The 27,961-nt window shown below is 42.7% G+C and overlaps 2 protein-coding genes across 8 annotated transcripts in view; one reads left to right on the forward strand and one right to left on the reverse strand.

Moving 5' to 3' along the window:
• The first annotated feature begins 1,276 nt into the window (after positions 1–1,276).
• Positions 1,277–25,580, forward strand: WDR45B (WD repeat domain 45B). 4 transcript variants are annotated; one of them, XM_075169867.1, is made up of 10 exons: positions 1,277–1,506; positions 7,460–7,534; positions 10,582–10,683; positions 11,309–11,396; positions 11,945–12,039; positions 13,797–13,987; positions 15,952–16,037; positions 16,901–17,002; positions 17,552–17,673; positions 18,028–25,580. In XM_075169867.1, the coding sequence occupies exons 1-10, from the start codon at positions 1,440–1,442 to the stop codon at positions 18,132–18,134; spliced, it is 1,035 nt and encodes a 344-aa protein (XP_075025968.1). In that variant the 5' UTR covers positions 1,277–1,439; the 3' UTR covers positions 18,135–25,580. The 4 variants fall into 4 exon arrangements, with proteins under 4 accessions (XP_075025968.1, XP_075025971.1, XP_075025969.1 ...); XM_075169870.1 differs by having other exon boundaries at positions 17,616–17,673; XM_075169869.1 differs by lacking the exon at positions 1,277–1,506 and adding an exon at positions 1,588–1,745.
• Positions 25,581–26,215: 635 nt separating this feature from the next.
• FOXK2 (forkhead box K2) overlaps positions 26,216–27,961 on the reverse strand; it is a 48,536-nt gene continuing 46,790 nt past the window's right edge. For all 4 annotated transcript variants that reach the window (XM_075169843.1, XM_075169840.1, XM_075169842.1 and 1 more), the window contains exon 9: positions 26,216–26,441. In XM_075169843.1, the coding sequence (XP_075025944.1) occupies positions 26,245–26,441 (197 nt within the window). In that variant the 3' untranslated portion in view covers positions 26,216–26,244. The remainder of the gene's footprint in view (positions 26,442–27,961) is intronic.

Raw genomic sequence — 27,961 nt, forward strand, 5'->3', positions numbered from 1 at the left:
GTTGGAAAGAGGGAGATTTACAAAAAGCGAAGAACGGCTTGTTATTTCATATACCAAGTCTCTTGACTGCCTGAGGAGACAAAATCTTGTAAAGATGCAATGTGATTATTTTATTTTATTTTTTATATATATATATGAGTGCACAAAGAATAATGTACCAGCTGGTCACTGCAGATAGCTCCAGGACTGTAATGAGCCATTGTAAACTGAAAAGCTGTGGTAATTTCCAAACAGAAGTCTGCACCTGAGAAGAGGTCACAAATCTGAAATACAACATCAAGCCATTGATGTGGAAGGCACAGAGCAAGTATAGTAAAAGGAAATGAATGTGTGTGAAGGATAAGGAATAGCTGACATTTGTGTGAGCACACACAAAGTGTGGGCCTTCAGCTAATCGTAGTCTTGAAATAATTAGGTTTGGAAGGGACCTCAGCAGGCCCTTGGGTCCATCATCTTGCTTAAAGTAGATTCACTATTGAACTCCCATCAGGTTGCTCAGGGCCTTGGATCTTGAAAACTTCCACATTTTCAAGGGGGCTTTTTTTGTTGATGGTGTTAGGGTTTTTTGTTGTTGTTTGTTTTTGTTTTTTTTTTGTCAAGGGGGATCCCCTATTCTAGCATATTCTAACTGTATTTCTTCTGTTCTTACTAGTTTGATACTCACTATGCCCTTGATGTGAGAGCTTTCTACTAAACGGTCCCCTGGGAGGGGGCCCAGGGGCTGCGTTGTGCTGCACTGTGGTGCCCCCGGACTCGCACCAGGTGGAAGCTGGGGCTGTACCAGGCCTGGGTCCCCTCCCCAGCTCCGGGGCCGGCGGCCCCGCTTTGGCGCTGGAGAAGCTCGGGGTGATCCCCCTGCCATGGCCCTGTGAGGCGGGGGCTCCCCTCAGGCCTGCCAGGCCCATGGGGGGTTCGGGGGGGGGGGGGGGTAAAGCCACAGCCCTGTGCGCCTCAAGACCCCGACGAGCGCACCCCCGCCCCGGTGGTGAAGGGCAGGCCCCATCCCCAGCCGGATCCTCCCCACAGTGGGGCCCTGTGCCTGCGCGGGGCAAATCCTCCCCGAAGCAGCCCCCTGAGAAAACCCCTCTTCCTCAGGGACGCTGGAGCAGATCCTCCTCCCGCCCAGCCGTAAATTCCACACCCCCCCCCCCTTCCCGGACCCGGTCCCCTCCCTCAGAGCCAGGCGCACCCGCCGCCATTCCCCGCCGGGGCCTAGGGCGGCGCCGCTCGATTGCTCGGCGCGCCTCACCCTGGCGGGTGGATGGTCTCTGCGCTCGGCGGCGCTGCCTGGCAGGGTCGGAAGCAGCCGCCGGCCCGTCCGCCGCGGCTCGGCTCGGTTCGGCTCGGCTCGGCTCGGGCGGGCTCCCGCGGCGGGGCTGAGGCGGGTGGGCGCCGCCATGGTTTAAAGGGCGGCGGGCGGACGCGAACGGGCAGGAGCCATGAACCTGCTCCCGGCCAACCCGCACGGCAACGGGCTGCTCTACGCCGGCTTCAACCAGGACCACGGTGAGGTGGCCGGGCCGTGGGGGGCTGCGGGGCGCGGCGCCGTGAGGGGAGCGGGCCCCGCCCGGCGCGGTGCCCGGGGCCGGCCCGGCCCGGGGTGGAGGCTCCTCTCTCCCGGGCCCGGCCCTGGGGAGCCGGTTTGTGCCGGCAGAGGGGTGGCGGTTCGCGGCTGGGAGCCCGGCGCCGGGGAGGGGAGCGCGGCGCCCGCGCTGGGCCTGGGCCTGCCGCGGCTCCCGGCAGCGGTGAGTAACCGGCACCCGGCGTGGGCGGCCTCCGCTGCGGGCGGGCTGCCCTGGGCCTGTGGTCCCGGCGCTCGGGAGGCGGCGGGCGGGCGGGGCGCCGTGTCCCTCGCCGGGCGTCCCCCTGCTCGCCCCCGCTGCGGCTGAGGGGATGGCCCGGGTCTGGTCGCTGTAGGTGCTGTGGCAGACGTAGCCCCTGCTGTAAAAAGCCGGGAAGGCTGTGTTTGCAGAGGGGTGATCTAACCCTTCTGCTGTTTCAGCTCTGGTGTGTGTACCCGGCCGCTTCGGAGAGAGTTGGTTGGGTGGGGTGGGGGGAGAGCAGGAACAGTCGTGTTTAATGTGCGTCTTCAAATACATCTGCCTCTCAGATGGTGGTTTGGTACTTACTGCAAGTTCAGCTGCTTAAAATTGGCTAGCTTCCCTCGTGTAGTTGTATAAGTCTGCCTTAAGCATCCTGTGCTTAATGGGATGTACTTCTGAAACTGTATTACTGAAAAGGTAACTCACAAAATGTCACTTTCTTGGTGTAAGTACTTTATCTTCAAAATTAGTGGTGTAACTTCTTTTTTTTTGCCTGATTTGTATTTTAAAAATGGTGATTAAAACTACTAATCATATTGGCAGACAAGTGCAGATAGATGGACCACTGAAAAGCTTCAGAACTGTATGCTTGGTTTATTTTTTTTCTTTGTTAGAAAGGGGAAGGCCTTTTCCAGAAAGGGGGTGCATACGCCTCGTCTTGCTTTTGCAATATAAAAATAGCACCAGTCTTATGAGTAAGTGTCATTTTTGTGGAATAAGGAATGGAAGGTCATCATTTTGTAACATCCTTTTGTCTTAACAAATAATACTCTTGCCTAAGAGCCTTGCAACTTCTGTCATTGTAGACTGCAGTCCATATACCTGTTGCTGATGCTGTTGAAGTCGTGGGTAAACACAAATTATTCTGTTGATTCTAGTCTAACACCTCTGATGACATTTTGTCAGTAGTATATCAAGCTGTTAATGAAGTGAGCTTCTTGGTAGCTCTCTTCATGCTATCCTGTTGACTTGAAAACAATAGAATACCCTGTTTTTCAGCAACTCTGTTTGCACTTGTCTTCATCTTGCATTTGCAACAGAGATGGAAAAAGAGATTTCCAAGGATGAGCTTCATTTCAAATCTGCAGGGGTCTGTAATGAAGCAGTAGTATCTGATACTTGGCCTGTGATGGGGCTGGGTTATAAAAAGAACTGTATAAGAAGCGAAGTTTCTCTTTTACTGCAAAATGCCTTTAGAACATAATTTTAGCATGTAAAACTTGTTCTTTGTTGCAAAGGGTTTCTTAAATTCTGTAGCAGTAAATGCAACATAAACACTTTTTTGAATAATGTCACATCCAAAGTCGTTAAGGAATTTGTCTTGGGAATCTGTAAGTTGAGAAGCTTATTCCTAACAGTATTCACGTCCCAGCCTACCTAGGCTGGCCGGCCAACAGAATAACAACAAAAAACTTGAACAAAAACCATGTTTGGCTTTCATTTGCAGGCTCCTGGAGCTCTCCCTGCTTATGAATGATGACTTTTGAACTGTAGGTAGCATGCTAACTTTTCGCTAGTTTAGGGCCTTTTTAAAGTGTTAAAGCATAGGTAATTCTTTGGCTCAAAGAAGAGTAGGTAAGAGGAAAAGCTCACTTCTTCCTTGTTGCTTCTACCAAAAATAGAAATATGAGTCACTTGAGTGCTGAAGCTTAGTAGTGTGGGTGTCCGCATATATTGTCACAATAACCTAATTTTTTAGTAATTTAAGACTAGCCAATCCCATAATGATGGGAAGATGGGAGGAATGATCTAATAAGTCTTTCCAAGTCTTAACTTCCATGACTGACAAGTCATAAAGCTAGCATCTGCAGTTTTTCTGAACTGTGCTTCCCTTACTCTGTTTTAAGTCATACTATATTTCTGTATTGGGTGCTTTTGCCACTTTTTGGTTTTACATTAAAAAAATAAAGAAACAATATAACCCCAAAAAATGGAAGGCCCATATCGCAAGGTGTTCTCAGTTGTTTTAAAATAGTATACTCTGACTTTAGGTTCTTAATTTCAAGCTGGTATACTCCTGATTTCAGGCACTTTTCTAATGCTTTCAGAAGGACATTAAAGTGCTTTACAGAAGTGAATAGACAAAACATCATAATAAATTACCATACCAGAAAGTATATGTGTAAATTGCTGACAAGTTTCTCTTTTGTCACTGTTGTAGTCTAAAGCTAGTTTGAAAACTGAGGCGTGGACTTGTTTTGATGTTGAGACGCTTGGCTTATTCATTTGATCTCATTTAGTGGACTGAAATGCTTAGCTATAGGACCCCATAAATGTTAGTAGGATTCTGTGCTCTCTCTTATGGCTTTAGACCAAATTTGCTGTGGCAAGAAAAACTAACGTGCTAGGAACTGCGCCTGCCATAGTCACTTCCCCAGACTTCACTGTTGCAGTTTCTGGATCTTAGGCCCTAAAGCCTGCAGATTTCTTTATGTCAGATGTCCCCTTCAGCTTGCGGCATCTTCTAGGATAGTCATTAATTTAACCCTTCCTTTTTCTTTGGTTTTAGAAAAACAAACAAAACTTACTGTGGCCTCACTGGGACTGGTGGCAAATAGTACTTTTACTGTAGAGACAAGCACAACTGCGGGTTAGGGTAGTAATTCTGTGGAAATTGAGTTTTCCCTAGCATGTGAATTAATTTATTATTTTTTTTTTTAAATATCTGAGTTGTCTTCTGTCAGTGGCTCCTTGACAGCATGTCTGTCCCTTCTTAAAATGAGAAGTGAACTTCCTGTGGAAGGAAGCATACCTATTATTGCAGCAATTCCCTTTTCTGGCAGCCCCTCCCCAGCTCTCTCATTCATAAGAGCTTCCAAGCTGTAGTTGAACTGTCGAATTTGTGGTCGCACTGGTAAACACTGGGATCAGTCAGATGGGAAACACTGGACTCCAAAGCTGTTCCTGTAACCTGGAATTGAACGAGTAGCAGTAATCTTCCGGTCTGTTTTTTTCTCATGTTTGGCTCAGAGGTTGCCATGACTGAGAACTTCGTATCTCTGTCAGTAGTGATCGACTGTGTGGGGAATATCACCATTACTCACATTCCCTCAGTTCTGGTGTATTGTCTGCAGTTAAAAATTTAGATCTTCCCAAGACATTAAAAGCAGCCCACGTCTTAGTCACGAGGTTAGCCCTGCAGAAAAGCTGTAGTGGTGCTACAGGAAATGTAATGTCTGCATTTTATTGCATTAGGAATGCTCCGTTTGGGTTTGTTGTAAGCTATGGTATTAATACAAGTAAAACTTTACAGTGCTCTTTTGGTATAGAACAGTTTCAGCATCCCTCTCCTTTGTCTCTCCTGGAAATACAATATTGAGTTATAAAACTATCGCTGGAAAAATAATTATAAGGATAGACATTACAGCTACCGGAAACAGATTAGTTCTCATCCTGTACAGTATTGTTTATGTAGAGAGAAATGTTTCCATTGTAATTTGCTTTCTAGTTACCCCAGTAAAGTATACTGCACGAGGTGGCAGCTTATTAGTGCCGTAATTTCAACGCAGCGCACACTTACGTACTCAACTGACAGAGCAAACTAAAGAATGATGCACTGAGAAGGGGGAGGTAAAATGAATGTAGTTAACTTAAAAGCATCTATTTCAATATGTTTACTAATCTTTCTGTAATTATATTCTTGTTAACCACTCTTTATGTGTGTTTCCATATGTCAACAAGAACTTTTTGCACTTAATTTATTACAAAACCTTTGACAGAGTGAAGTTGTGCCCATGAGTCTTTTGGGCCGGGGGAGCAGGTTATTTGTGTGTTTTGTTTTCTTCACTGTTTAGCTAACTGTTGTACTGTTAGAAGGGTGCGGTATATTGGGTCTGTGACTCTGCTGTTGGTGACTATATGTACAATAAGAGGGTTAATTTGTTTCCTTTCTACACTGCAGGGTGCAGAGATGGGTCTTGTAGTAGTTTTTCCTTTGTATGTGTGAGTTCAGTGAATAGGAACCCTAAGGATGCTGCCAAACATCCACCCCCGCACCTCATAAGATACTGGTCTGTAAAGCAGAGGATGTGTGTGATGCCTTTTCTTGTTGCTGTTGCATTTTCATTGGTTGGGAGGTTTTGTGTTTGGTTGTTTTTTGGTTGTGTTTTTTTTCTTTTTTTTTTTTAAGTGGTCCTACTTGGAATGAAACTCTTGAAGTATTAAAAAGGAATCTCAAATTGGCTGCATTATTCTTCCCAAATTGTGGCATTTTTAAACTAATACTGTTGTCAAGATCAAGTTTATTATACGTTTTTGTATTGTTATGTAAGAACATTGGTTTTGTTCTGTTATAACAAAAAAAAAAAAGTCACCAATTGTATTGTTTCTTCTGACATCTTAACCTGCATCAAGATATGAGCAGCAGGAGACATGTATTGAATGTTGCTTGCTTGCTTTTCAATGAGCATATGCAAGTTTTTTAATTGAGCTTATATTAAGCTAATAGCATGCAAACTACACACAGTTAGCTGCCTGTGTTGTGAGGACCACTGCTGGCTGTTTGTGGACCTTTAGCTCCAGGAACACCTGAAACAGTTCTTGCAGTCTGAGCCCTTTTGCCAGCTTCTAAGCCATCGCTCCACAGCAAACCAGTTCAGTCTGGTGTGTAGGAAATCATGGGTCACCTGGCTATGAGCAAATGGTTTTGGAGACCTTGCGTTAAGAGTGAAGACTTCCTTCCCTCCTTCCCCCACCACCCTGTGATTTTTGGGTATTGAGTTTGGGGAAGGGGTGCATTTAGACATAGATCCTCAACTTTTACTTGGGGGGTTTAAATCGTTGCAGTCATTGCAGTGCATAAGAATAAAAGCAGACTAATTTGAATATCTCTGTTCCAGTACCTTGAAGATCTTAACTGGATTTTTGGTGTAGTGCATATAAATTGTGTAGCAACTAATCTTCTGTCAGTCTGCCTCTAGCAACGGTAGCTGCTTCTAACTTCACACTGCCATTTCTTTATATTAGTAACTGCATTCACCCATTAACAAGTAAAACAGCAGGACAGGATACTGGTAGTTTGATGGATTCCACTAAAAAGGCACATGCATAATTCTGTACATAAATGTAACTAAAATAATTTTTCCAGAGTGTTTTAATCTGGCTTCTAATCATTCCCTGGTTTAGACTTAAGCTATTGGCATGTACTTATTGGCATCCGACTCAGTAGGCTCTCATTAGAGCATTCTTAAAAACCTTGTTTGAGAAGCTCTCTTCTGTGCAAACATGACCAGTGGATCATACTTCATACAGTTGTAATCAGGGTGTAAATTTGGATCTAATAAGAAAGGAGGGGTTTTGCTTCATAACGACTGTTGGACCATCCAAGTTAAAATGCAGGTTTCCTTCCCTCTGTATTGCATGGCATAGGATACAGATGGGTTGGGAATTGCTCTCCTTTCCTTCCATTGTTTTCTTACCTGTCTAAAAAGAATACTGAGAACGTTCCACTTTCAATAGAGGACAACTCCAAATGGTTTTCACTTGCAAACACTAACCAAGCCTGCAAGTGGTCTTCAGCTTGAATTTAACAATGCAGTTATTGAGTAATGCTCTCTTAACCCTCTGGCTCTCGCTTAGTTCTGGAGTGTATCTCACAATTACTATATATGTGTATATATATGTGCTTTTTACTACAGGATGCTTTGCATGTGGAATGGAAAATGGATTCCGAGTTTATAATGCAGATCCACTCAAAGAAAAAGAGAAACAAGGTAAAATGCTTACTTATTATACCATGCTAGTTCTGTGTTGGAGCTCAGCCGCCTCCTTTTTTTTCCTGTAAGATTCTTGCTTAGCTTTCACTGTTCCATCACTGGAAGGCTTTGAATAAAGCCTCAAGAAAGGAAGTCCGTGCTGGTCCCAGAGGGACTCTCACTTATGCCACTGACTGGTCAGATGTTTATATGCTATTAATTTGCATAAAGCTGGCTGATGATGAATGTGTCTCACCTTCTTGCAGAGGCTGAACTGTGTTAGCTGTTGCTAATGTTTGTAGTCCTGAACAGGAGATGAGTTGCCTGGTTATTCACAAGTGGGAGAAGAGTTGCTCGCTGCAGCGTTATTATGTACCATCGAGAGAAGTCGTTCTGCTCTTGTGCAGTAATCTGGATGATCTAGTACAGCAATAAAACTACTGCCTTTTTACTGGAGATGTGAACGTAACATTTCTTGTACTTGCTTGGAGTATTGCTTGCAAGAGCACTGTGAGCTCAGACCTCTAATACTCTAAATTTTATATTCTCTGTATGCTTCGGAAATTTGAGAGGATCTTAAGGCGGTAAACCTAGTATCGTCTTAACAGAAATTACTAGATGAGCTATATTAACAGGTAGTGGGGCTTTTTATCAGAAAGCAAATGTAACTGAGTCAAAATAAAGGAAAATGAAACCTAGCCATGTGATTCTAACCCTAAATATAGGAAGAAAGTTGCCATGCTAAACAGGTTTCCCAGCACTTCCAGCCTGTGATGATAGAAGGGATTTAATACGAGGAAAAATGTGTTTAAAACAGCAATTCCTATGAAACCAGGCATGTTTTCATTTCTAGCGCTGCACAAGATTTCAGTCACTGTTCACGTGGCCAAAGCTGACAAACTGTTTTCTGTTCTTAATACTAAATTCTTCCGTAAGCAACATGTCTTGAGACTATCATCTGTGATAGGGGGCTAAAAGGATCAGAATTCAGGTTGAAGTCCTGTTGAGCGTCTTGTCAAAACTCTCTCTGCCAGTAGCTCTGGACATACTTCCAGGACTCCTATCGTGAAATGTTTCTTATGAGTCAGATTGCCTTTCTCCTGTGGATCAGAGAGGTCAGACGGTACTGGCTGCATAGGTGCACAGAGAAATCTTGTTCATCTTTCACGTATATTTAAGCCTACCTGAGATAGTCCCAGATGGAGCTTGTCTATTTGATTGATTTCTGTAACCCAGTATGAAACCAAGTCTTAACCGTTACACCCTGGCTTGTCTCTCTTATATCCAGGAGTTCCATGAAGTTCCCCATCCAAGCATCACCTGTCAGAACTGTAAAGATAGTGATTAAAGTGTCTGTTCTGACATAGATTCAGAACACATTGCACGTTCTTAAATTGTCTCGGTTTATCATTCGTAAATATTTTAAGACTTTTTGTTGCGGTGATGATACCTCTTCATAACAAAATGTGCTGTCATGCTTTAAATGCTTTAATGGAGTTAAGAGGAGGATCTGGTGCAGAAGGGGGTAGTGTCCAAATACAACTGTTCAGGAAGGAAACTCGGCAGTCAGAAGCGTTGAAGAAACCACAAGGACTTGTATGAAATGCAAGGCTTTACTGCTCCAGTAGGAATATCCTTCCAGGCATCTACCTTCAGCATTGTATGGTCAAGTCCCAACATAAATTCCTCATCCAGATGTACTGCAGTGCTTCGTAATGTCTAACTGAATCTCCCTTGTCCTATCCTTCACGCGTATGTCTACATCTTTCCATTGTAGTGCTTCCTCCCAGCTCCTCAGACATTTTTGCTGTTTTCTCTCATCCCTATTTCTGACAGTAGGTCTCTCTTGAATCCTTGTGAAATTTCAACTTTTCCTCTAGCTTTGAAATGATTTACTAGTTTCGTCCACCCTTCCTGCTGCAACCTGCCAGAGTGTGGAGTTATTGGACAGTCTTTTGAAGTAGAAGTTTGTTTTTAACTCCGCTCATCTACCTTGAAGGCCACAGTTACGGCCTCTCCTCCTGACAGTTCAGTTCCCTCTCCCCAGTGGAATGCCAAGTATCCCTCTAAGCTATGTAAACAAAGCCAAGCCCCCACTCAAATGTCAACAAACTGAAAATTTCTTTTATTATAAAATCCCCTGGTTGATATTTTTTCTTCTCTTGCACCATAAGCATGGCATTTTACTCTACTTCCTCTGCACTTGAGATTCTTAAAAAGAAGAAAATCTTTTCTTTGCACTATAAAATGAGAAACTGCACCAGCTGATGTACCTTGCTTTCGCTATGTTTCCTGCATCACTGAGTGGAGGCTTGCTGGAGCTGGACCGCGCTGCTTACCTATTCTAGCAGCTACGGGTATGCTCCAGAGAACAGAGTCTAGTTCAGACTAGGCTAGAGAGTCTAGTTCAGTTACATATATGTGTGTTTAGCCTTCTTTCCTCAAATCCACCAAGTCTATAAAGAAAAATCCCCTTGCAAATGAAAAGGTTCATGGCTAATGAATACCACTGGTATTTTTCTAAATGCATGGCATTAGCATAATAGAGCAACACCAGACTTCGAATGTGTGCGTGTGAGGGGAATTAATTTGAGCTAACGGGACAGTCTTTCTAAACATATTTACAAACCCACTCTATAATAGAAATGATCAAGCTGCCATGATGATATTGCTTGATCTCCTGTCATGCAGCATGTTTTAATATAACTTTAAAACCTGGCTGTGTTTTTTCTATATATGAAAATGAGGCCTGTGACCACAACAGTGGTGATCTTCATTGCTATGAAAAATAAAGCAACTTTGCTGAGAATCCTGATCTTAAACAAGCACAAAAAAATCAAACAAACAGAAAACTCCACCATTTTACTCAGGATTTTTTGTTTGTCACCCCCACTCTTAGAGGATTCTCTGTTTTTTAAGGTCAGCCAGGGTAGGAAGATCCTATTCTTCTCAGGTGCCTGAGAGAAGTGCTAGATAACGCGAGCTTTTCTTGTAACAGTGGTAAAAAATCAGATGGCATTTTAACAGGTTCTGACACTTTTAAATAAAATACGTTTGTTTTTCAGAGTTTCTAGAAGGTGGTGTTGGCCATGTCGAAATGTTGTTTCGTTGCAACTATTTAGCACTAGTAGGTGGAGGAAAAAAGCCGAAGTACCCACCTAATAAAGGTGAGTCTCGAGGAATAGATCTTTGTTTGCCTTGCTATCTGTATGAAACTGCCCAAAGAACTCCCAAACCAAATGCCTTGAGCTGGGGTCTGGTATTCTGAAGGTTGGATAGAGGGGATGTTGCCGCAGGTTTAAGTGAATGTGGTGAAATAAGTTGTGTCACTGCTGTTGCAGTGTTAACCTGCAATGACCAGTCTCCGAGACCTGGTGACAAGTCTGTACTTCTCGCAGTTCACTTTGTGATGAGACTCTATGGCTCAGCAACCTGAGAGGGAAAAGGTCCCTGGTTGGCAAGCTTTGTAGGAAAATACGCTACTTTTTTTGACTGCTGCCGTATTTCTTTGACAACCCTCAGAGCAAAACAAAAAAGCTGATTGTCTTTAGAAAAATGTATTTTTATTGTCAGTTTTTGTGGTTAGAGTTTACCAGCTCCTACCTGCATGAGTTGTAGCATGAAAGAGCAGGTTGGTATGTTGTAGCTAAATACCTTCTGGTTAGCAGGGTACCAGTCTATTGGATGCTGCTCTTGATTAGTCTTCTCAGAAAATAGAAGTTGTTATAATGCAGACGATGTGGATCTTCGGATACGCCTTGATGATCTAATGCAATCTCTGCACTGTTCTAGTAATGATCTGGGATGACCTGAAGAAGAAGACCGTCATTGAGATAGAGTTTTCTACAGAAGTCAAAGCAGTTAAGCTGCGAAGAGATAGGTAGGTACAAAAAACGTGCTCGAAATGCACAGCTTGGCTTTGTACACTGTTCTTACTCATCTCCAGCTGTTTGTAGAAAGAAGATCCTGCTTTAACACCTAGATAAACACAACCAGCAATGAAAGGTAAAACAGGCTTTTGGGGGCAAGCATTGGGTGGTAACAGATCACAGCTCAAGTATACTGGTATCTGAAACCCTGGTGAAAAGCCTGTAAGACTTCCTGGCCCCCTAATGGAGGGAAATGTTCTCATGTGGCTACTGCCGACTTTTTCTAAGTATGGAGGAGTGTGAAGGGAATTCAAGCAGATCTCTAGAGCAAGAGCATCAGTTAGCAGCTGGAGTCTGTGTACGTGCGGGCAGAGGGGTTCTGCTGTCACAGCTTTGGATAAAGCTTTGCAGGCTCATAGTTGCATGGTTTTCGCAAGGCTGTAAGTCTGTTGGGGGGGGGGGGCGGAATATAGCCATTAAATCGGATGAAAGCCTTTGCTTAATATGTATGTCCCTGTGTTACCTGCCCCAAGTCATAGGAACTTCTTGTCTGTTTCAGAATCGTGGTAGTCTTGGACTCGATGATTAAAGTTTTCACATTCACACACAATCCCCACCAGTTGCACGTCTTTGAAACCTGCTACAACCCTAAAGGTTAGTTGTGTATGTGGGTTGGGGAATGGAAGCGGGTTTATTCTGTTCTTGATATGCTATGTATTTTAGCTGCCTGAATCAGTTTCATTTAGTAAGTCATTAAAGAGTTTACTTACTGTATGACAGTCACGCCCTTTGGAGATGCTTTTGTGTTTATAAAATGGTTACTAAAATCTATTAATACCTGGCACAGAAAAGCTATTCCTGGTTATAGATTTGATTTCTGTAAGAGCTATATGCTTTCTTTTGCAAAGAACCTGTAAACTTGATGTATTTTGTGCTGAAAGCTTAATTATAAACACAAACTCTATTAAAGTGCATCATTCCTCTTTTCTAATAGAGCTAGAACTGTCTAGCAAACTATTCTCTACAGCATCAAAAAGAGCCTAATTAGCAAACTGCTATTGTTCTTTTTAAATAGCAAGGTATGGCTTTGTCTTTTGTTGAAAGGAGCAGAAGGTATCCTGAACCAAGCCGAGTATTAGTGCCACAGGCTAAGTACTGTCTGGTGCAGTGATGCCAGCTCTAGGCTCCAGGTAGGCGCGGGAGGGATAGGGCTTGGGTTTGACCTAAGGAAACGGCTTTGTTGCAGTAGGTTTTATTGAAAAAGGGAGGTCCTGTCTGGAAGAAGAGCCTTGAGAGGGAACAGCGAGCGTACTCCCACGTCAGCTGCACACTTAAGTCTAGCTGTGTACGTGAAGGTCTAAAGCTGGAGGGGTGTAATGGCAACTGTGTGACTATCTGCCTCCGGGCACGACTGCGCCCTGCTATGAAGATGGCCAGGGTCCCAAAGCACGTGGCCTGCACGGCGAGGTTTACTCATGCAAAAAGGAGACTCTGAAGGGCTATCTGCAGCTGGTGGCTTACAGCTACCTGAAGGACAGTTGCAGAAATGATGGAGCCAAACGCATCTTGATAGCGCCAGGCAGCAGAACAAGGGGTATGGCCATGCTTGATATCTTGGGAGGATCAGCCTGGAGGTCAGGAAGATGTTTTCTCCACCAGGAGGTTACTTAGGCTTGGAGTCCCCATCCTCGGAGGTTTTTCAAACCTGCTAGAAGCAAACATGGAACTGCTGGCTGCGCTCAGGGCAGCACAGCCCAAATGCAGATTCGGCATGCTGACTTACAGGCTGCTGCGCATATGCTGGAAGATGCAGTAGAGTTCCTTGTGGTACCCACCCATTGCTCTGCTAGCTGTGGACTGAGTTTGCAGGAATTTACTTGGTATCAGCAGAAAGCCTGGCAGAGATGTGATTTACCTTAAATGGTCTGCAAAAAGTTATGAAGAAAAAAAAGTGCAAGTACCATAAGAACCAAGTTCAAATGTGAATTAATAATAACCAGTTTTACTGACAGAGGAGAAACTAAAATATCACCTATTATAAATTCTTACCCTTTCGAGCTGCTAAGGAGACTTTTTTATTTTTTTTTTTAAATAGCTTTGCTGTAACAGACTGATGGAGCTGATCTCCGAAAACATCCAGATTTTGGATAACCACACTAGATCACTTTGAAATAAAGTGATGAGAGCAAGTTAAAATTATGCTACTCCCCTACTTCTCTATGCTCTGCACTTATGGACGGATCATGTTTTGGGATACCACAATAGCCATTAAAATGAAATTCTGATTTACTACATGTATGTTTGTTTATTCTGAAATTACCGATATTTTAGAAACTTATGTTTGAAAACTTTATCAGGTTATGGGAACTACACAGTTACTCTCTTTTTTCTTTTTTTTTTTTGTCTTTTAGGTCTCTGTGTCCTTTGTCCAAATAGTAATAATTCTCTTCTTGCATTTCCTGGAACACATACTGGGCACGTGCAGATAGTGGATCTCGCTAATACAGAAAAGCCTCCTGTCGACATACCGGCTCATGAAGGAGTCTTGAGCTGTATAGCGTTAAACCTGCAGGGAACAAGAATCGCAACAGCATCAGAAAAAGTAAGAATAATATCCTCCTACCTCTGATTTACTATGCATTCTAGTGTAGTAACTCCGTCTAAAATAGGAAGTCGCATCCTTTTGTAGGAAAGACATAGAAATAACTAACTAGAAAACTTGTCGTTGAAATATAGATTCTCAGTCTCTTTATCTTTACTGCTCCTTTAGGATATCCAAACAGCAATCCCAATGCAGTCCTGAGGTAGCCTTTATGTTTTAGCTGACTGTAGCAGTGACTCTCAGTGATGTTTGAATGAGATCTGGCCCAAGCAGTTCACGTTTCATGTGTTCTTCAATAAATACTATTAATTTTTAAAATAAAGGGGGAGAGGGGGAAGCTTATTTGCATTCTTTCACCTTTATTAGTTTCTGCTTGAATTCACTTTAAAACCACTGGCTAAAGAAATACTTGCAAGTAGTCTGTTGTACTGGAGGACTTGGTTCTGCTCTGTCTTGCCTCCTGCTGCAGACCGGGAGGGGGGTGCACTGCCTCCATTTTTCTCATACACACACTGCAGATGTTTTCATACAGAGCGTAAATGATAAAATGATTCTTGGAATATTTACAAATTGTGTGCAGTCGTATGTTACATAGGGCTAAAAAACGCCATACACTGACAAAAACCTGAAGTTACTGCATAGTACAAATGCCCTTGGGCTGGGCTGATGCAGAGATGTAGGAAGAACGCAAAGCTAGACATAGACCTGCCTTCTCCATGGGACCTTCAGTGGAGGCTGCTCGCGAGCTTCATCTCCCAAAGGACGATTGGTTCCAAAGTGTCCCGAGGAATGTAAGGTAGAGGTACACAGCTACCTGAGGCAAGTTGAGTACTCCCTACCTTCTTCCACTCAACTGAAATGAGTTTCTCGAGGACAGAAAGAAACTCGTCGGATTAATGTTTAGAATAGTTTCTACTGCACAGCTTATAGCTCAAAAAGCTTAAAAAAAGAAAATGCAGCCACAGTATCTTTTAACTAAGCTTCATTACTGTACATCTTCTACACTAAGCTCTTAAAACTGCCAACTCCATTGCTAAATAGAATAACCTGCTGAATTTGTAGTAAGTCATTCCTTTCTTTGTGTAGAGAAAAAGTTCAAAGAGAATTTTCAAACTGAAATAGGAGTATGGGCAAACTGCCACACTGAGCAAACATCTCAAGCTCGTGTCTTAAATCAAAACTGACATTTACCTGAATCTCTCTCTGCTGGGCTCTGTTCTTCACTGGTGTGCGACTGGAGAGATGCATTTGTTAACCACGTGTGTAACATGAGTTGTAGGTGACAACATATACCCACTCTGCATCAGATGAAAGTACTACTGAATTGTTGATCGCTTTATTTAGGATACACGGACTTGTTTTGCATCTCTGGTGTCAAGCTTAGTTTACTCTAAATGAAGTACGGTTTTCTAATGCAGTAGTCTGTCTGTAACCCGACTCATCTCTGGGCTCTCTCAGGTTTGGGTCAATAGAGATAATGAGCATGTGATAGGGAACTCATTCTTCTAGATTACTTCAACTGAACTACTTGTAAGGCAAGACCAGCCACAGGCTGATTATGCTTAAGTGGAAAAAAATTGCACAGTAGCAATCGAAACGGAGTCCTGACTACGGGGAGCAAGGAAGAAACGGCTCGCAGAACCTGGGCACAGAAGGCTGCACGCAAGTCTCCTCTAATGTCTGCAAGCTAACGCCAGGGCTGCACTAGTGCTTCAGAACGTAACGTGGATGAAACTTCGTTACAAGATTGTATACCAAAGCATTGTAACATTGTGGTGGTGGTGTAGGGGCAAATCAATATTCTTCCCAAAAATTACCATTAAGAGAAGTTCTCTCAAATCTACTGAGACGAAAAACCTAATTGTGTATGTAGGGGCACGCTGGTCAGATAGAATTTTAGGATGCATTCACAGATGTAAGGAGTCTTCTGTCTTTCCTAATATAATGCTTGATTCCTTTTCAAGGGGACCCTCATAAGAATATTTGATACTTCATCAGGGCATTTAATCCAGGAGCTACGAAGAGGATCACAAGCAGCCAATATATACTGGTATGTTTAATTGGTTTTGCTTTGTCTTCTTGTGGGTATTGTTGTGCCGAGGCAGCCTGGTAAACGGTGTCCCGAGTCATCTTCAAAAAGCAAAGCAGAGTTACGCTGCCACAGGCAGAAGGCAGAGCTCTCCCGGCAGTCAGAGGTCCCAGGGCTGCGCTAGGCCTGTGCGTCTTCCTCTCTGCTCGGTGCCGGCGAGGAGAGCAGGAGCCAGCAGCTGCGTGAAGCATGGCACAGGCTACAGGGGCTGCAATAGAAATGTATATATTGATAGGGTGACTGCTCTGCATCCAATAAACGGTAGCTGGGGGATGCTTCGACTTCTCGCTGAAATACGGGGAATGCAATGATGCAGTCCAACGCTTCCCAGAGAGACTAGGATGGGCACCTGGGGCGAGTGGGGGTTTATTACAACTCAGCGCTGCTCTGCATGCGAGAGCCCAAGGCAGAGGTTTGACACTAATCCACTGCTGGAAGCACTCTCCCAGGAGTGGGGAAACTTCCCTTCTTCTACTTAGCACCGCTCTGGGGGTTGCACGTTTTATCTGATACCTGCCTACTCCTCGGAGCAGAGGTCGCGCAGCCTCTTCCCGCAGAAGTGGCGGAACGGCCCACGGCAGGGCGGGCTGCTGCACGGCTGGGCCTGATAAACCGGGTCCTGTTCCGAGTGCGTGCACTCGCCACTGAAGGGGCTGTGCATCCTGTCGGCAAAGCAGCGCTGAACTGGAGGAGAGAGGAGCTGTTAACACTGCGCCTGCCAGGCTGGCAGCTGCTCTAGGCAACTACAGAAGCAGAATTGTGTACACCAGAGGCTGGGGGTACGTTCCAGTAGAAGTCCTGCAACTGTTCTGTGTTCTCTACAGTATTAACTTCAATCAGGATGCTTCCCTAATCTGCGTATCCAGCGACCACGGCACAGTACATATTTTTGCTGCAGAAGACCCTAAAAGAAATAAGCAGTCAAGGTAGGGTTTGAGCCATTCTGAAGCCTTTAGGGGGGCTGGGGGAGCCTTGACCTCTTTAATAGAGTTTAAAACACTGGTCTTGTCAAGCAGTAGCAAATACCTACACTGCTGGAGGTGGCAAGATTAATCTGCTGTGCTTGAGTGAAGTTGCAGATTTAGGACCATATAGCGACTGCCAAGTTTCTGCTGTCCTTTGCCGAGCTGTAGAATTCCAACAGGTTAGGGGGGTTTTTTAGTGGCTCCCTCTTAGCATGAACATACTTTGGGGACACTTCACATAAAGCAATCGCTACTAAAAATCAATCCTTTTGGCAGTTTTTGCAGTCACTTAAAAACATAAAGCCAGAAAGGTAGTTGTAGGGCCCCCCCTTCTCTAGAAGAGGAATCGTTATTCTCTGATACTTAGAAGAAGAAAATAAAAAGCCAATCAAAAATAGCAGTTACCGTGAACCCTGTGACTTGTTCAAACACGCCAGCAGCTCTAAATCAACTCTTGTCAACACCTTACTAAATTGTTACACTTTTTTTTTCTCTCTCTCTCTCTTTCAGTTTGGCCTCTGCCACCTTTCTCCCCAAATACTTCAGTTCCAAATGGAGTTTTTCCAAATTTCAGGTTCCCTCAGGCTCTCCGTGCATTTGTGCCTTTGGAACAGAGCCAAACGCTGTCATAGGTAAGTACTGGAGGCTTCCCCAGGTTCTGTCTGGAGAACCAGGTTTGCACTGCACTGGCTCTGAGCTGGAGGGAACGCGCCCATGGGAGAAGGCTGCACGTCCCCGTCAGCCGCAACAGGAGCTCTCGCTGCTCAGCGCTGTAGGGAGCAAGACCCCTTGCAGGGTGGAAGTGAGGAAGCAAGCCTGGGTGCGGTGCTGGCAGACACCACGCGAGGGCTGAGCTACCTCGGGTTCCTCCACAGCCCCTCGCTGTGTGTTCTGTCAGCTTGACGGGTCAGTGTAAGCTATAGCTGCAGGAACAGAACGGTCCCTCTGGAAGAGCAGCGCTTGACATGACTTTGTTTTTGTTTCAGCAATATGTGCAGATGGCAGCTACTACAAGTTCTTATTCAACCAAAAAGGGGAATGCTCAAGGGATGTCTATGCTCAGTTTCTAGAAATGACGGACGACAAGCTTTGACCGAGTTGAAGGAGTGCGTGGGTCAAAGTACTGCCTTGGCTATTCCACATCTTTGGAAGGACAGTATACGAATGTCCAGTACTGATCAAGAAGTTTAGCAGACCTCACTGAGAAGCCTGGCCCAACATGATCAGAACAAGCTCTGAAGTAGTGGACTACATATGTTTATTCTCATTTCTGCAAGTATTCGTCATTAAAATCTCTTTGGGTTACTGTCATCAACTCAAGTTTTCAAGGTGTGGCTTTCAACAAGCTTGTGCCTATTGGGTTTCTCTTAATCTAAACTGTGAAATGACTTTAGATTAAACACGAGTGCCTGCCACGCTAAAAGATCTGCAGGGGGGCTGTACAAATGTACAACTAGACTTAGAAAAAGGGATGTGAAAACAGAAGGGTTTAGGCATTGTTTACTTCCACTGGGAGTGGGAGGAATACTATGGCTCATGCTCAAATGAAACTCCACCAGCTGGGCTAGGAGCAGGAGTGCTGCCTTCCCCCTCCCCCAAGCACACCCTGGAGTAACGGAGGAGAAGAGACAACAAGCGCGTAGCCATAGGCTGTAGCTTGAACCCTGCTTGTCCTCTGACCTGGTGTATGGGGCTGGGTGGCGGTAGTCGTGCGGCCACACACCGATGGTTAAGTCGAGTGATCAGCACCAGTTGTCAAAGGTGCCAACCTGTACATAGTAGCTACGGCACACCGAGGCGCTGGCTGACCCCACTAACCTCTCCTCGGTGCGTGGCGCATGGAGCTCCTGTACTTGTAGAGGTGATTCCTTCTGTAACAGAACAGCCATTCCAGGTGTAAAAACCACCCTCGGCAGGGGTGACAGCTGTACTGACTGCTTCTAAAACTGCTGTGCTTCAACTGGGAGACTGGACAGGCCACTTACACATCCAGCACAATAAACAAACCAGGTGGCATGAATTATACTTCTCTGCAATGGCTTTGAACTTCCAAACTTTTCTTTTTTTTTTTTTTTTATTTGAGATGTTGCATACTAAATGCTGTTGGCCTAGGGACAGTTAGGTTAGACTAAACCGACTGACTCAAACTCTTTCCCAAAATTGTCATACAGCAATTAATACTTACTGCTGAACTAAGGCACAAGATACGAAACTGAAATAGACACAAGCTCTCCGTTCATAGCACTAAACGCCTGGGGGAGGGAAGTCTTGCTCTTCTGAAATTTACTTTCACAGATGCTTCAAATCTGACATGCCAGTTCACTCTAAGATTGTTCAGCTGCAAATTCTCTAAACTTGACAAGTTTCTTTTAGTGTCACGTAACATACTAAGGACTAACTTCTACGCAGATTTTGATGTCAAGGTTGCATGTTGCTTTTATGTGTATTTAATCACAGAAATTGTTTTGCACACTTATTTGTAATATGTTATTTCTTTTAAATAAAAGTGACTAATTTTGCTGTATTCTCTGATGATCACAGCCAAAGTTCCTATTGCCATACGTTTTGGGGAATAAATATGTAACTGAGGAAATAGTGGTGGTTGTTGAAGGACAGAAGCTGAATCATGCTGCCCGTGCCACGTAAACACAGGCCAGGAAGTACAGGAGTTACTGCCTGGGACGTGTATGTTGGTATTTACACCAAAACAAGTCCAATTTCCAGTGCAAACCAGTTCTTGTTCAGCACACCATTCACCACAGCGGCTGTTCCGAAGCTTCTTACCTTTGCGCAGCTGTACGAGTAGAATGACCAACTGGAAACGGCCGTCTCCCTGGAGAAGTACGTGCGCAGGAAAGCATTAGAAACCATTCTTCAAGGATGATTTAAATCCTCCCTCTCTCGTGCAGTTGTAAGCTGTTTATGATCCAGTCAGCTGCGCTCACTTTAAATAGCAAGGAACGACTTTAACTAAAACATTAAGCCTTCTGCAGGGTGCTTTGAAGGTTTTACATCATATCTTAATCTGCTGAGGCACCATCCCCCTGTCCTCCCATTAAAGTTATCCTGTAGTTGACCAGAGAGACTATCAGCTTCTTGGTTGTTTAAAGCTCTATTGAACTTGTAGAACTTCCCCTGAACATCTGTTCTAGTGTGACAGTAAGAATGAAAACAACGCTAACTGCACACACAGGCAATAGTGCTGTACTGATGATGGAATCCCTTAACGCATAACTAAACAGATTTAATCTCAAATTCCTTCTTCTCATACTACTTGCAAATCCTTATCTCTAAGTATATAGGCTATAGTATATAGGGATCAAAAATTAGGTAAAAGAATGAGTCTTCCCACCTGGTGTTGGCTCCAGGCTCTGCCTGTACTTCATCTCATCACTTCCTGCTGTACTGCATCACGTAGGTAATTTTAACCAAAATTTGCTTTAAGTGGGACAATGGATAAACATACCTCTACAATCAAATGAGGTTAGTCACTTTTTTGGAAAATAAATAGTACTTTAAGTATTTGATAGACCACGTGTCCACGTTGATTTATTTATGATACTGCATGGCTGCGGTGTCCAGGTACACCGTGAAGCTCAGCACCGACTGGCAACACTCGCTGCGTTGTGGTACACGGCAGTAATGCTCGCCCATGTTCCGCCCCGCACAAAGACCCAGACCTCCCGGGCAGGATGTTGAGGAATCGCTTTCCCCAGAGGGGCACGCACTTAACAGAAGGCAAGTTTTAAAAGACCAGAATAAGCAGCCAGTCACCTTTCGAACACACCCTGCTCTACATGAGGCTGCAGGGTAAAAGGGGGGCAAGGCAAGCTGTCAGAAGTCCACTTTATGTGACAAAAGAGGATTAAATAGATTTTAAAATGTCAAGTTGTTAAGATGAGTATTATAGTCCAGAGGTCCCATAACATTTACTCCTTGAAGTACAGTTGTCTTAAGTCCTAGCTGGAAACACGTTGCTTTGGGAGACAGCCCTGCTCCACAGAGAGCCCCGCCGACGGGAAGGGAAACCAGCCAGTGGCGCGGACTGTGTTCATCTGTGAGGAAATAGCAGACTTTGCACAGCAAGTCTAAAATACGACTCTTCCTGAAAAACAATGTGTTTCCACCAGCATCAGCTATTTAAGTATATGGATTATTAATTTCTTTGGTATTTAAAAAATAACTAACCACCTTCTCTCCCCCTATTCTGCTGTCTCCTTCTGTAGCACTTGTGTCACAGCTCAAAATCCTGAAAGGAAAGCTAAAAGATTAGCCAGTGCAATAAATTCAATGGTAATTCCAGGTATTTGCCAACAGGAGCCACAGAATATGAGTATTTCTATCACAACCTTTTAAGTATTCACATTGAAGTAGAAAACACAAGATTAATCGGTAAAGTTAGAAAACGTGCGACACAAGACTAGTTGTTACGTGTGCAGGTCGAAAGGGCAGTGGCAGACACTGCTGACCCACATACAAAGGCTACAGAATAACGTGCACTTCAGGACAGTCGTGTTTTGGAGCCGCACGCTAGTGAATCTACCTCTTTCTTATTAAGCCATTTCAATGCCCCCATTTTACCGCATTTTTTTTTTTCTTCTTCCCCAAAGGTTGTATTTGTTTGAACAGCCAATGACGCTGTTTGTTCTGGTCTGTAAGAGATCCTGCGGCATTTCACACAATAGTCCATTCTTTTTGGTAAAGGAATAGGTTATGATCTTTCAGCTTCAAATATTCCAGCCCTTTACAGTAGTTTCGCAGCCCTCCTTTGATTTCTCCCCAATACTTCTTGAAAGTATTGACATGAAAACCAGACCCAGCATTCTAGTAAGTTTTTCTAGTACGTTAGACAAAAGCATTTCCCCAACTCTGATGAGAAACAAAAAGAACATAATGCACAAAAAGAGGATCAGAAACCAAACCAACATTAATGAAAATTACTCCAGAAAGTGCACAACTCATTAAACTTATTTAAAAAAAAAAAAAAAAAAAAATCTCTGTTAGCATGGCAGCCTGTGCTAAATCAATACATCTGTGGCCAACGTTTTTTTAAACTCAAATCACGGAACTAATGCAAATCCCTGGGTACGTAACTGAAATCAGCCCCAAATGCTAGCACAACTCCTAGAAGAATGAGATTCTTTGATACAAAAAATAATTCTTAATTCAAAGTCTGGCATGATTAATAGTTAGGAAAGAAAACAAGTAGAAGTGGAAGCAGGAGTAAAGCTTGTTTTCATCTGCCAGTCCACAAATAACATCAGGAAGAACTGGATGGTTAAAAGCAATCCATGCACTTACTAACTTCAGACATCATCAATTAATCTGGTGTCAGACACAATGTACGATTCTTAGTAAGAATGTTAAACTATATAGTTAAGACACGTGTATAGAAAGGGGTCAACCAGGTTAGTAGAAAGCAGCACTCAATTTAGTGTAAATGAGATATATATATATAAAAAAAAATTTTTAGATAAATATCACACACACACACATATCACAACTATAAAAAAATCACAACTATATAAAATCACATGCTATATAAAATCACAACTCAACCTGTATTAATGACTACCAACCACTCAAAATTTACCTTTTGGGGGAAATTAAATCAAGATACAAAACATGGATCCGAACACAGATTGTTGAAACTTCAAGTTCCACTTTTGGATTTAAGTAATTATAAAACCCAACATTTTAAAATGAACCTGTATTGTAACAGCCATGCAAGCAAAGGCAAAGTTTTCCCAGTTTTGCCTCCTGTACAGCAATCTGTACTGTGAAGTGGTTTACGAAGCAGAAGTGCTTTTGTATCTTTTGGGATTAGCATGGTATTTACCTAAGATTTACCTAGATATTTACCTAAGGCAGCACAATTAAAAATGGCATAATAAAGACTGCTACCATTGTGGTAAATATGTTGCAATGTGGGCAGGGGGGAGGCAGCAGCTCCGAACTGAGACTAACCACACCCAAAGACTCAAAAAGAGTCTTTCACGCCACTCCATCCACAGCCCCCTGTTTTGAAGACTCAGTGTCGCTTTCCTGGATCATACGATACCCTACAGCTGCTGTTACAACGGCCAGCACGAAGGCAGAACTGTCGTGTCCAAAGGCAAGAATATCCCACTGCCCAGGAGACCGTGCCGCCGCCTTCCCCGGCCTGCTGGGATGTGGGGCCTCTGCCACACGCAGCTGGATCAAAAGCAAAGCTGGCGTAAGGAGAGGGAGAGGGATCTCATGCAAGGAGTGGAGATGGCAGTGGAGATGAACTCTTCTGTCACCAGAAGCAAACGCACGCCTAGGTCTTCCATGTCAGAATCCCGAGTCTTTTTCAAAGTCATTTTACAGATTACACAAAAGCTGACTCTGAACAGAAAGAACACGGAACAAGCACCCTAGAAGGAACGCAAAAGGAAATAATACCATGCATCATAAAACACAAAAGGTAACTGGGAAGGTTACATCAATTCCTAAAGAGAGGTCAAATCTCTCTGTACATGAATCACCTGAAGAAATTTTCCATTTGCAAAAGAAAGATCGTATTGACCGTGGGAGTCCAGGATGATCAGCACGTAAGCCCAATTTAAGAAAGGTCATGAGCATCACCTCGGAAGCAGCAGCGTGACAGGAGTCTCATTCAGCCTTTGCTATTATGCGGTAACCATCGCTGTATTGACAGTGGGAGGCACATGAATACATAGACAAACCAGGGAACAGTTTTGTCTCAACAACCCAACAACTCAATTTAGTGAGGCCTGACACGTAAGACGGAGAAGTCTGCATCAGTCAAAAGCACTGGAGATTATCCCAAATGAGCATTCTTCAGTGTCACCAAAAGCACGGATAAGTGTGTGTTAATTTTTATGTAAGAACGTAAGCAGTTTTCTCACATCGCGCAGCTTTTTCAAAGGGTTTATCCCTCTGAACGAAGGCGCGTTCTTGTGCCAAATTCCACACGCAAAGGGTGTAAAACAACACCATGTTACAGAATCAGGACGCAGACCATATTCTGATCTCCCCATCTACCCAGGAGGACATCGTGTACAGCTTGCCTATCATTAGCTGATAGCAAGGATCACCTTGGCTTCTTTGGTCTGATACCGCTTCCTTTGGCACTGCCAACATAAATTGGATTAATCACCCCAAAATATACATATATATTTCAAACACACTTGTTGAGTAATTTCAACTTAGTTAATTTGCTGAATAAAATTTAATTTTATTTAAAAAATCTTATACACTATTATTCACCTAGCCCTAGTTGTGAACAGATTCTCACTTCTGAAAATAAACCACATTCTAGTCAATTCATTCAACACCAAATTAAATTACTAGTACTGGATTTTTTTCTTAAAAAAAGTATGTTAAAACTTTACTTTTTTATTTTTAAAACCTCTAAAGAAAATGTTGCGATTTTACAGAAATGTTTCTTTTCAGGTTATGCTTTTTTTTTTAAATGCCTGTTATAAATTCAGCTTGTGTAGAGTTTTTTTTCATAGTTTTTTAATATGTATTATCTGCAGAGACATTGTAACAGTTCCATTTTGTGGATGAACACAAAAGTTGTACAGATTTCTCATATTTGGTCTTTAGGTAAATAGTTCCCAAAAGCTGCCTAAATAAACCACTCCAAACTGTTCAGTCCATCATGAAAATACAGTTTTTCCTTTCGTAGTGGAAAAGGAAATATAAATAATGCATCATTATTACAGAAAATGACAAAAATCAGATTCAAATTAAGCCAACTATCTAGCTTTCACTCACCTTACTGCATGAGGAAATAAGACATTATGTGAATTAAAGACTGAACAGCAGCCTCACGTTTAAATTTAATTTCGAAATGTAAAGTGGAATCTATTACCACAATTAAAGTGAGAAATTACCAATACATTTTAAAATGTTCAACTGCAGAACACACACTTAAAAAAAATTATTATAATAATATGGTAGCCACTGTTAGAAAACCACAACAGCTACTCTTAATGGAGACCCCAAAAGGTCAGTGTATGACATCAAAAGTGTTACGGAGAAACTGGTCAGATTAATTTCTACTGATGGGTGCTTAAGCTTAAAAATATCGAATATACCTCTGACAAGATAATTTTACTCTCTTTTTAAAAGGACTGTGATAAAGAATTTTATCTTTCTAAATGAAGAAGAACAGTCTGTTATCTTAAACATACACAATATTAAGCGAGACTCTTGTTTTACTTTAGACTGGAAAAATATGCCAGGGACAGTCAAAGTCAACACAAAGTAACAAACAGCAAAAGGTAGCAGAAAGAGAAACAGATAAGTGCAGCTCTGGTCAAATTCATAGCAGTTCTTTACGTCAGTTAACGGCTCATTTACATTGTAATTTCTAATCAGTTACATGCAAGCCCAAAGAAGCATTTGATCACTACACATGGTAATAAAATTTGATTAAATTTATCAGGCAACTGCTAAAATATGAAAATTTGCAGATGTAATAAAGTAGCTTTATCTGAACTTTAACAGGACAGACAAAAGTAAATCATTCCATTGGTTAAAAAAACCCTACATTCAGTTTTTTACCAAACAAAATTTCACATGAAAAGTATTGTGTGATTCCAAAGTTTCCGGAGTAGAAATGGAGTGATTTGAAATGTCAAAGACCCCATTATTTTGCAAAGAAATGAAAATACACCTCAAAAATTTCTAATTCCACATGTGAACAACAAAATACTGCATATCTACCAACAACTGCATCGGGTAGGTCATTATGAAAGGCTAGCTGCCAAGATGTAGGAAATGGCTCCTTGCCTCTGTTCCCTTTAAGGAATATACAATCGTTTGAAACCAGTTCACACTAAGCGCTTATCATGCTGCCGTTACACTGAGATACTCAGTCCTTAAAATAATCTGATAAAGATTTTTTTAAAGCTGCAGCCCTCCCCAACACTGTATTTCTCAGTGTACACAGTTCAGTAGGGGGCAGGGAGGAGCGGGGTCACAGCCTCTGGAACAAGATGTTTTGCAGTTTGACTTTAAATTACCAAGTTTTAAGGCCACCTGTGTTGGTTTTTTTTCAGTGCTGAAAGTTGAAGTCTGATCACAGGGCCCCTTTCCCCACTGCGTGAGAACATGTTCCAACATTTTAGGTGTTATATTTAAGTGTCTCCTTTTGGCACCATGGAGTTTATTTTTAAAAAAAAACAAAAGAAAACTCCCCTAAGTTTCTAGTTCTGGCTGCCTTTATCACTCACTGCCACAGATGGGGTGTCCACGTTAACAGCTATGACTATGCTCTCTCCATCTTCTGTTTTGATACGTTTGAGTTCCTGCTGTTCTGACTGGTCTCCATTCTGGCGCTTTGTGGGAAGAGATGCCGATGCAGATGCATGGGTTGCTAACATATGCAAAGGACTCGCAGCAGCTGTAAAAAGATAATAAAAACTTCAGCACCCCAATCTTTGTCAGAACAGATGATACTGAAAGCAAACTTGCATTTTCATTAGAACGATGAATTCCTTTATTTGTACTACATGGGGTATTAGCAATCCCAGTTCAGATTCAGGTCCAATTGTTTAACCTTTGTACAAACCTGAAAGACATTTACCCAAATCACTCAACATTCATGCAGATTTGAACAAAGGTGGGAGAACGGGAAATATCACCATTTTGTCAATGGGGAGCTGAAGACAGAGAAAGATTAAATGACTGAAAGCCAATCTACACCGCAATTTGTGACAGAACTGGGAAGCGAATTCAAAATCCCCTTTCAGTAGGTTCTGGCCATGTCTATGGATCACTGCGGAATGCCTTACTTGGTCTGGAAGGTGAGCACCACCACGTCATATTCATCTGTGGCCCTAAGTTATTTAAGAAAAGCTATGCAATTCACACAGCTGTGAGATGCACACAACTCAAGTAGCAAATCCTCTTTGGCAGATAATAAGGCACTTACCCACAATGTAAGGAAGAGGCAGTGCTTTAACAAGTAGTAGTATTAAGAAATGACATATTCGATTAGATTCAAGTGCACAACTGAATTAGATCAACAGAAGTGTATACAGTTCAAACATCCTATACAAGATTTTAACCTTTCTCATTCCATGGAAGAGAGAGTACAAGTCACCATTAATGGCTAAGTACAGTCCTTTAAACCTTCTGAGACATCCAAAGGTTCCTTCCCTCTACTTGTTAGCAGTCTGTTTCTCAGTATCAGCCCTGACTTTATCAAACTAATTATTCAAATGTCTCTGCAAATAATGAAAATACTAATTATGTATTTACTTGTTCATTGCATTTCATGAAAATTTAGCTGAACATTATCAAACCACCTGCGCTTTTTTTTTTTTTAATTCACTCAACAAGCTCCCTTTCTTCAGCACCACCACTTTGCTGACATTATTACAGCACTCCCTACTAGTGGAACTTAAACATGAAGTCCATAAGGAATTCTTATTTGCTGAACTTGTTGTATTTGTTCTTAGTAAGCTATCCTAGAGAATACCTGGAATATCACCTCTGCATGCAACCAAACTGTTCTGTACTTAGTATTTACTGGTAGAAAAAATACTTCAGAAAATATTTATCTGATACAAAAAGCTTCACTGCACCGTAAAACAATTTGTTCGTGTATCTCAACAGTCATTCACCTTCTATTAGAAAAGCTATTCCTTGTACCATTTCTGAATAGATGCCATAGAGATAGTTACTTCTGAATAAAATGCCTTACTGCAAATTTATTGTTGCTTAAATAAAAACAAGAAGTTTACCCCTCATCTTCAAACACACATTAAGACTATTGCTGCATTATTCACTCCGGGGTCTGTTTAGTAGAAAGACTTGTTGGCTGCAGCCACAACTGACACGTGGAAGTATGAAATACACAAAAGAACAATGATGTTTGAAATCGACACTGAAAGTCAAAATAAAGAGTATCTAGTTACA

Source organism: Calonectris borealis, chromosome 20 (genome assembly GCF_964195595.1).
Source record: "Calonectris borealis chromosome 20, bCalBor7.hap1.2, whole genome shotgun sequence".
NCBI lineage: Eukaryota > Metazoa > Chordata > Aves > Procellariiformes > Procellariidae > Calonectris > Calonectris borealis.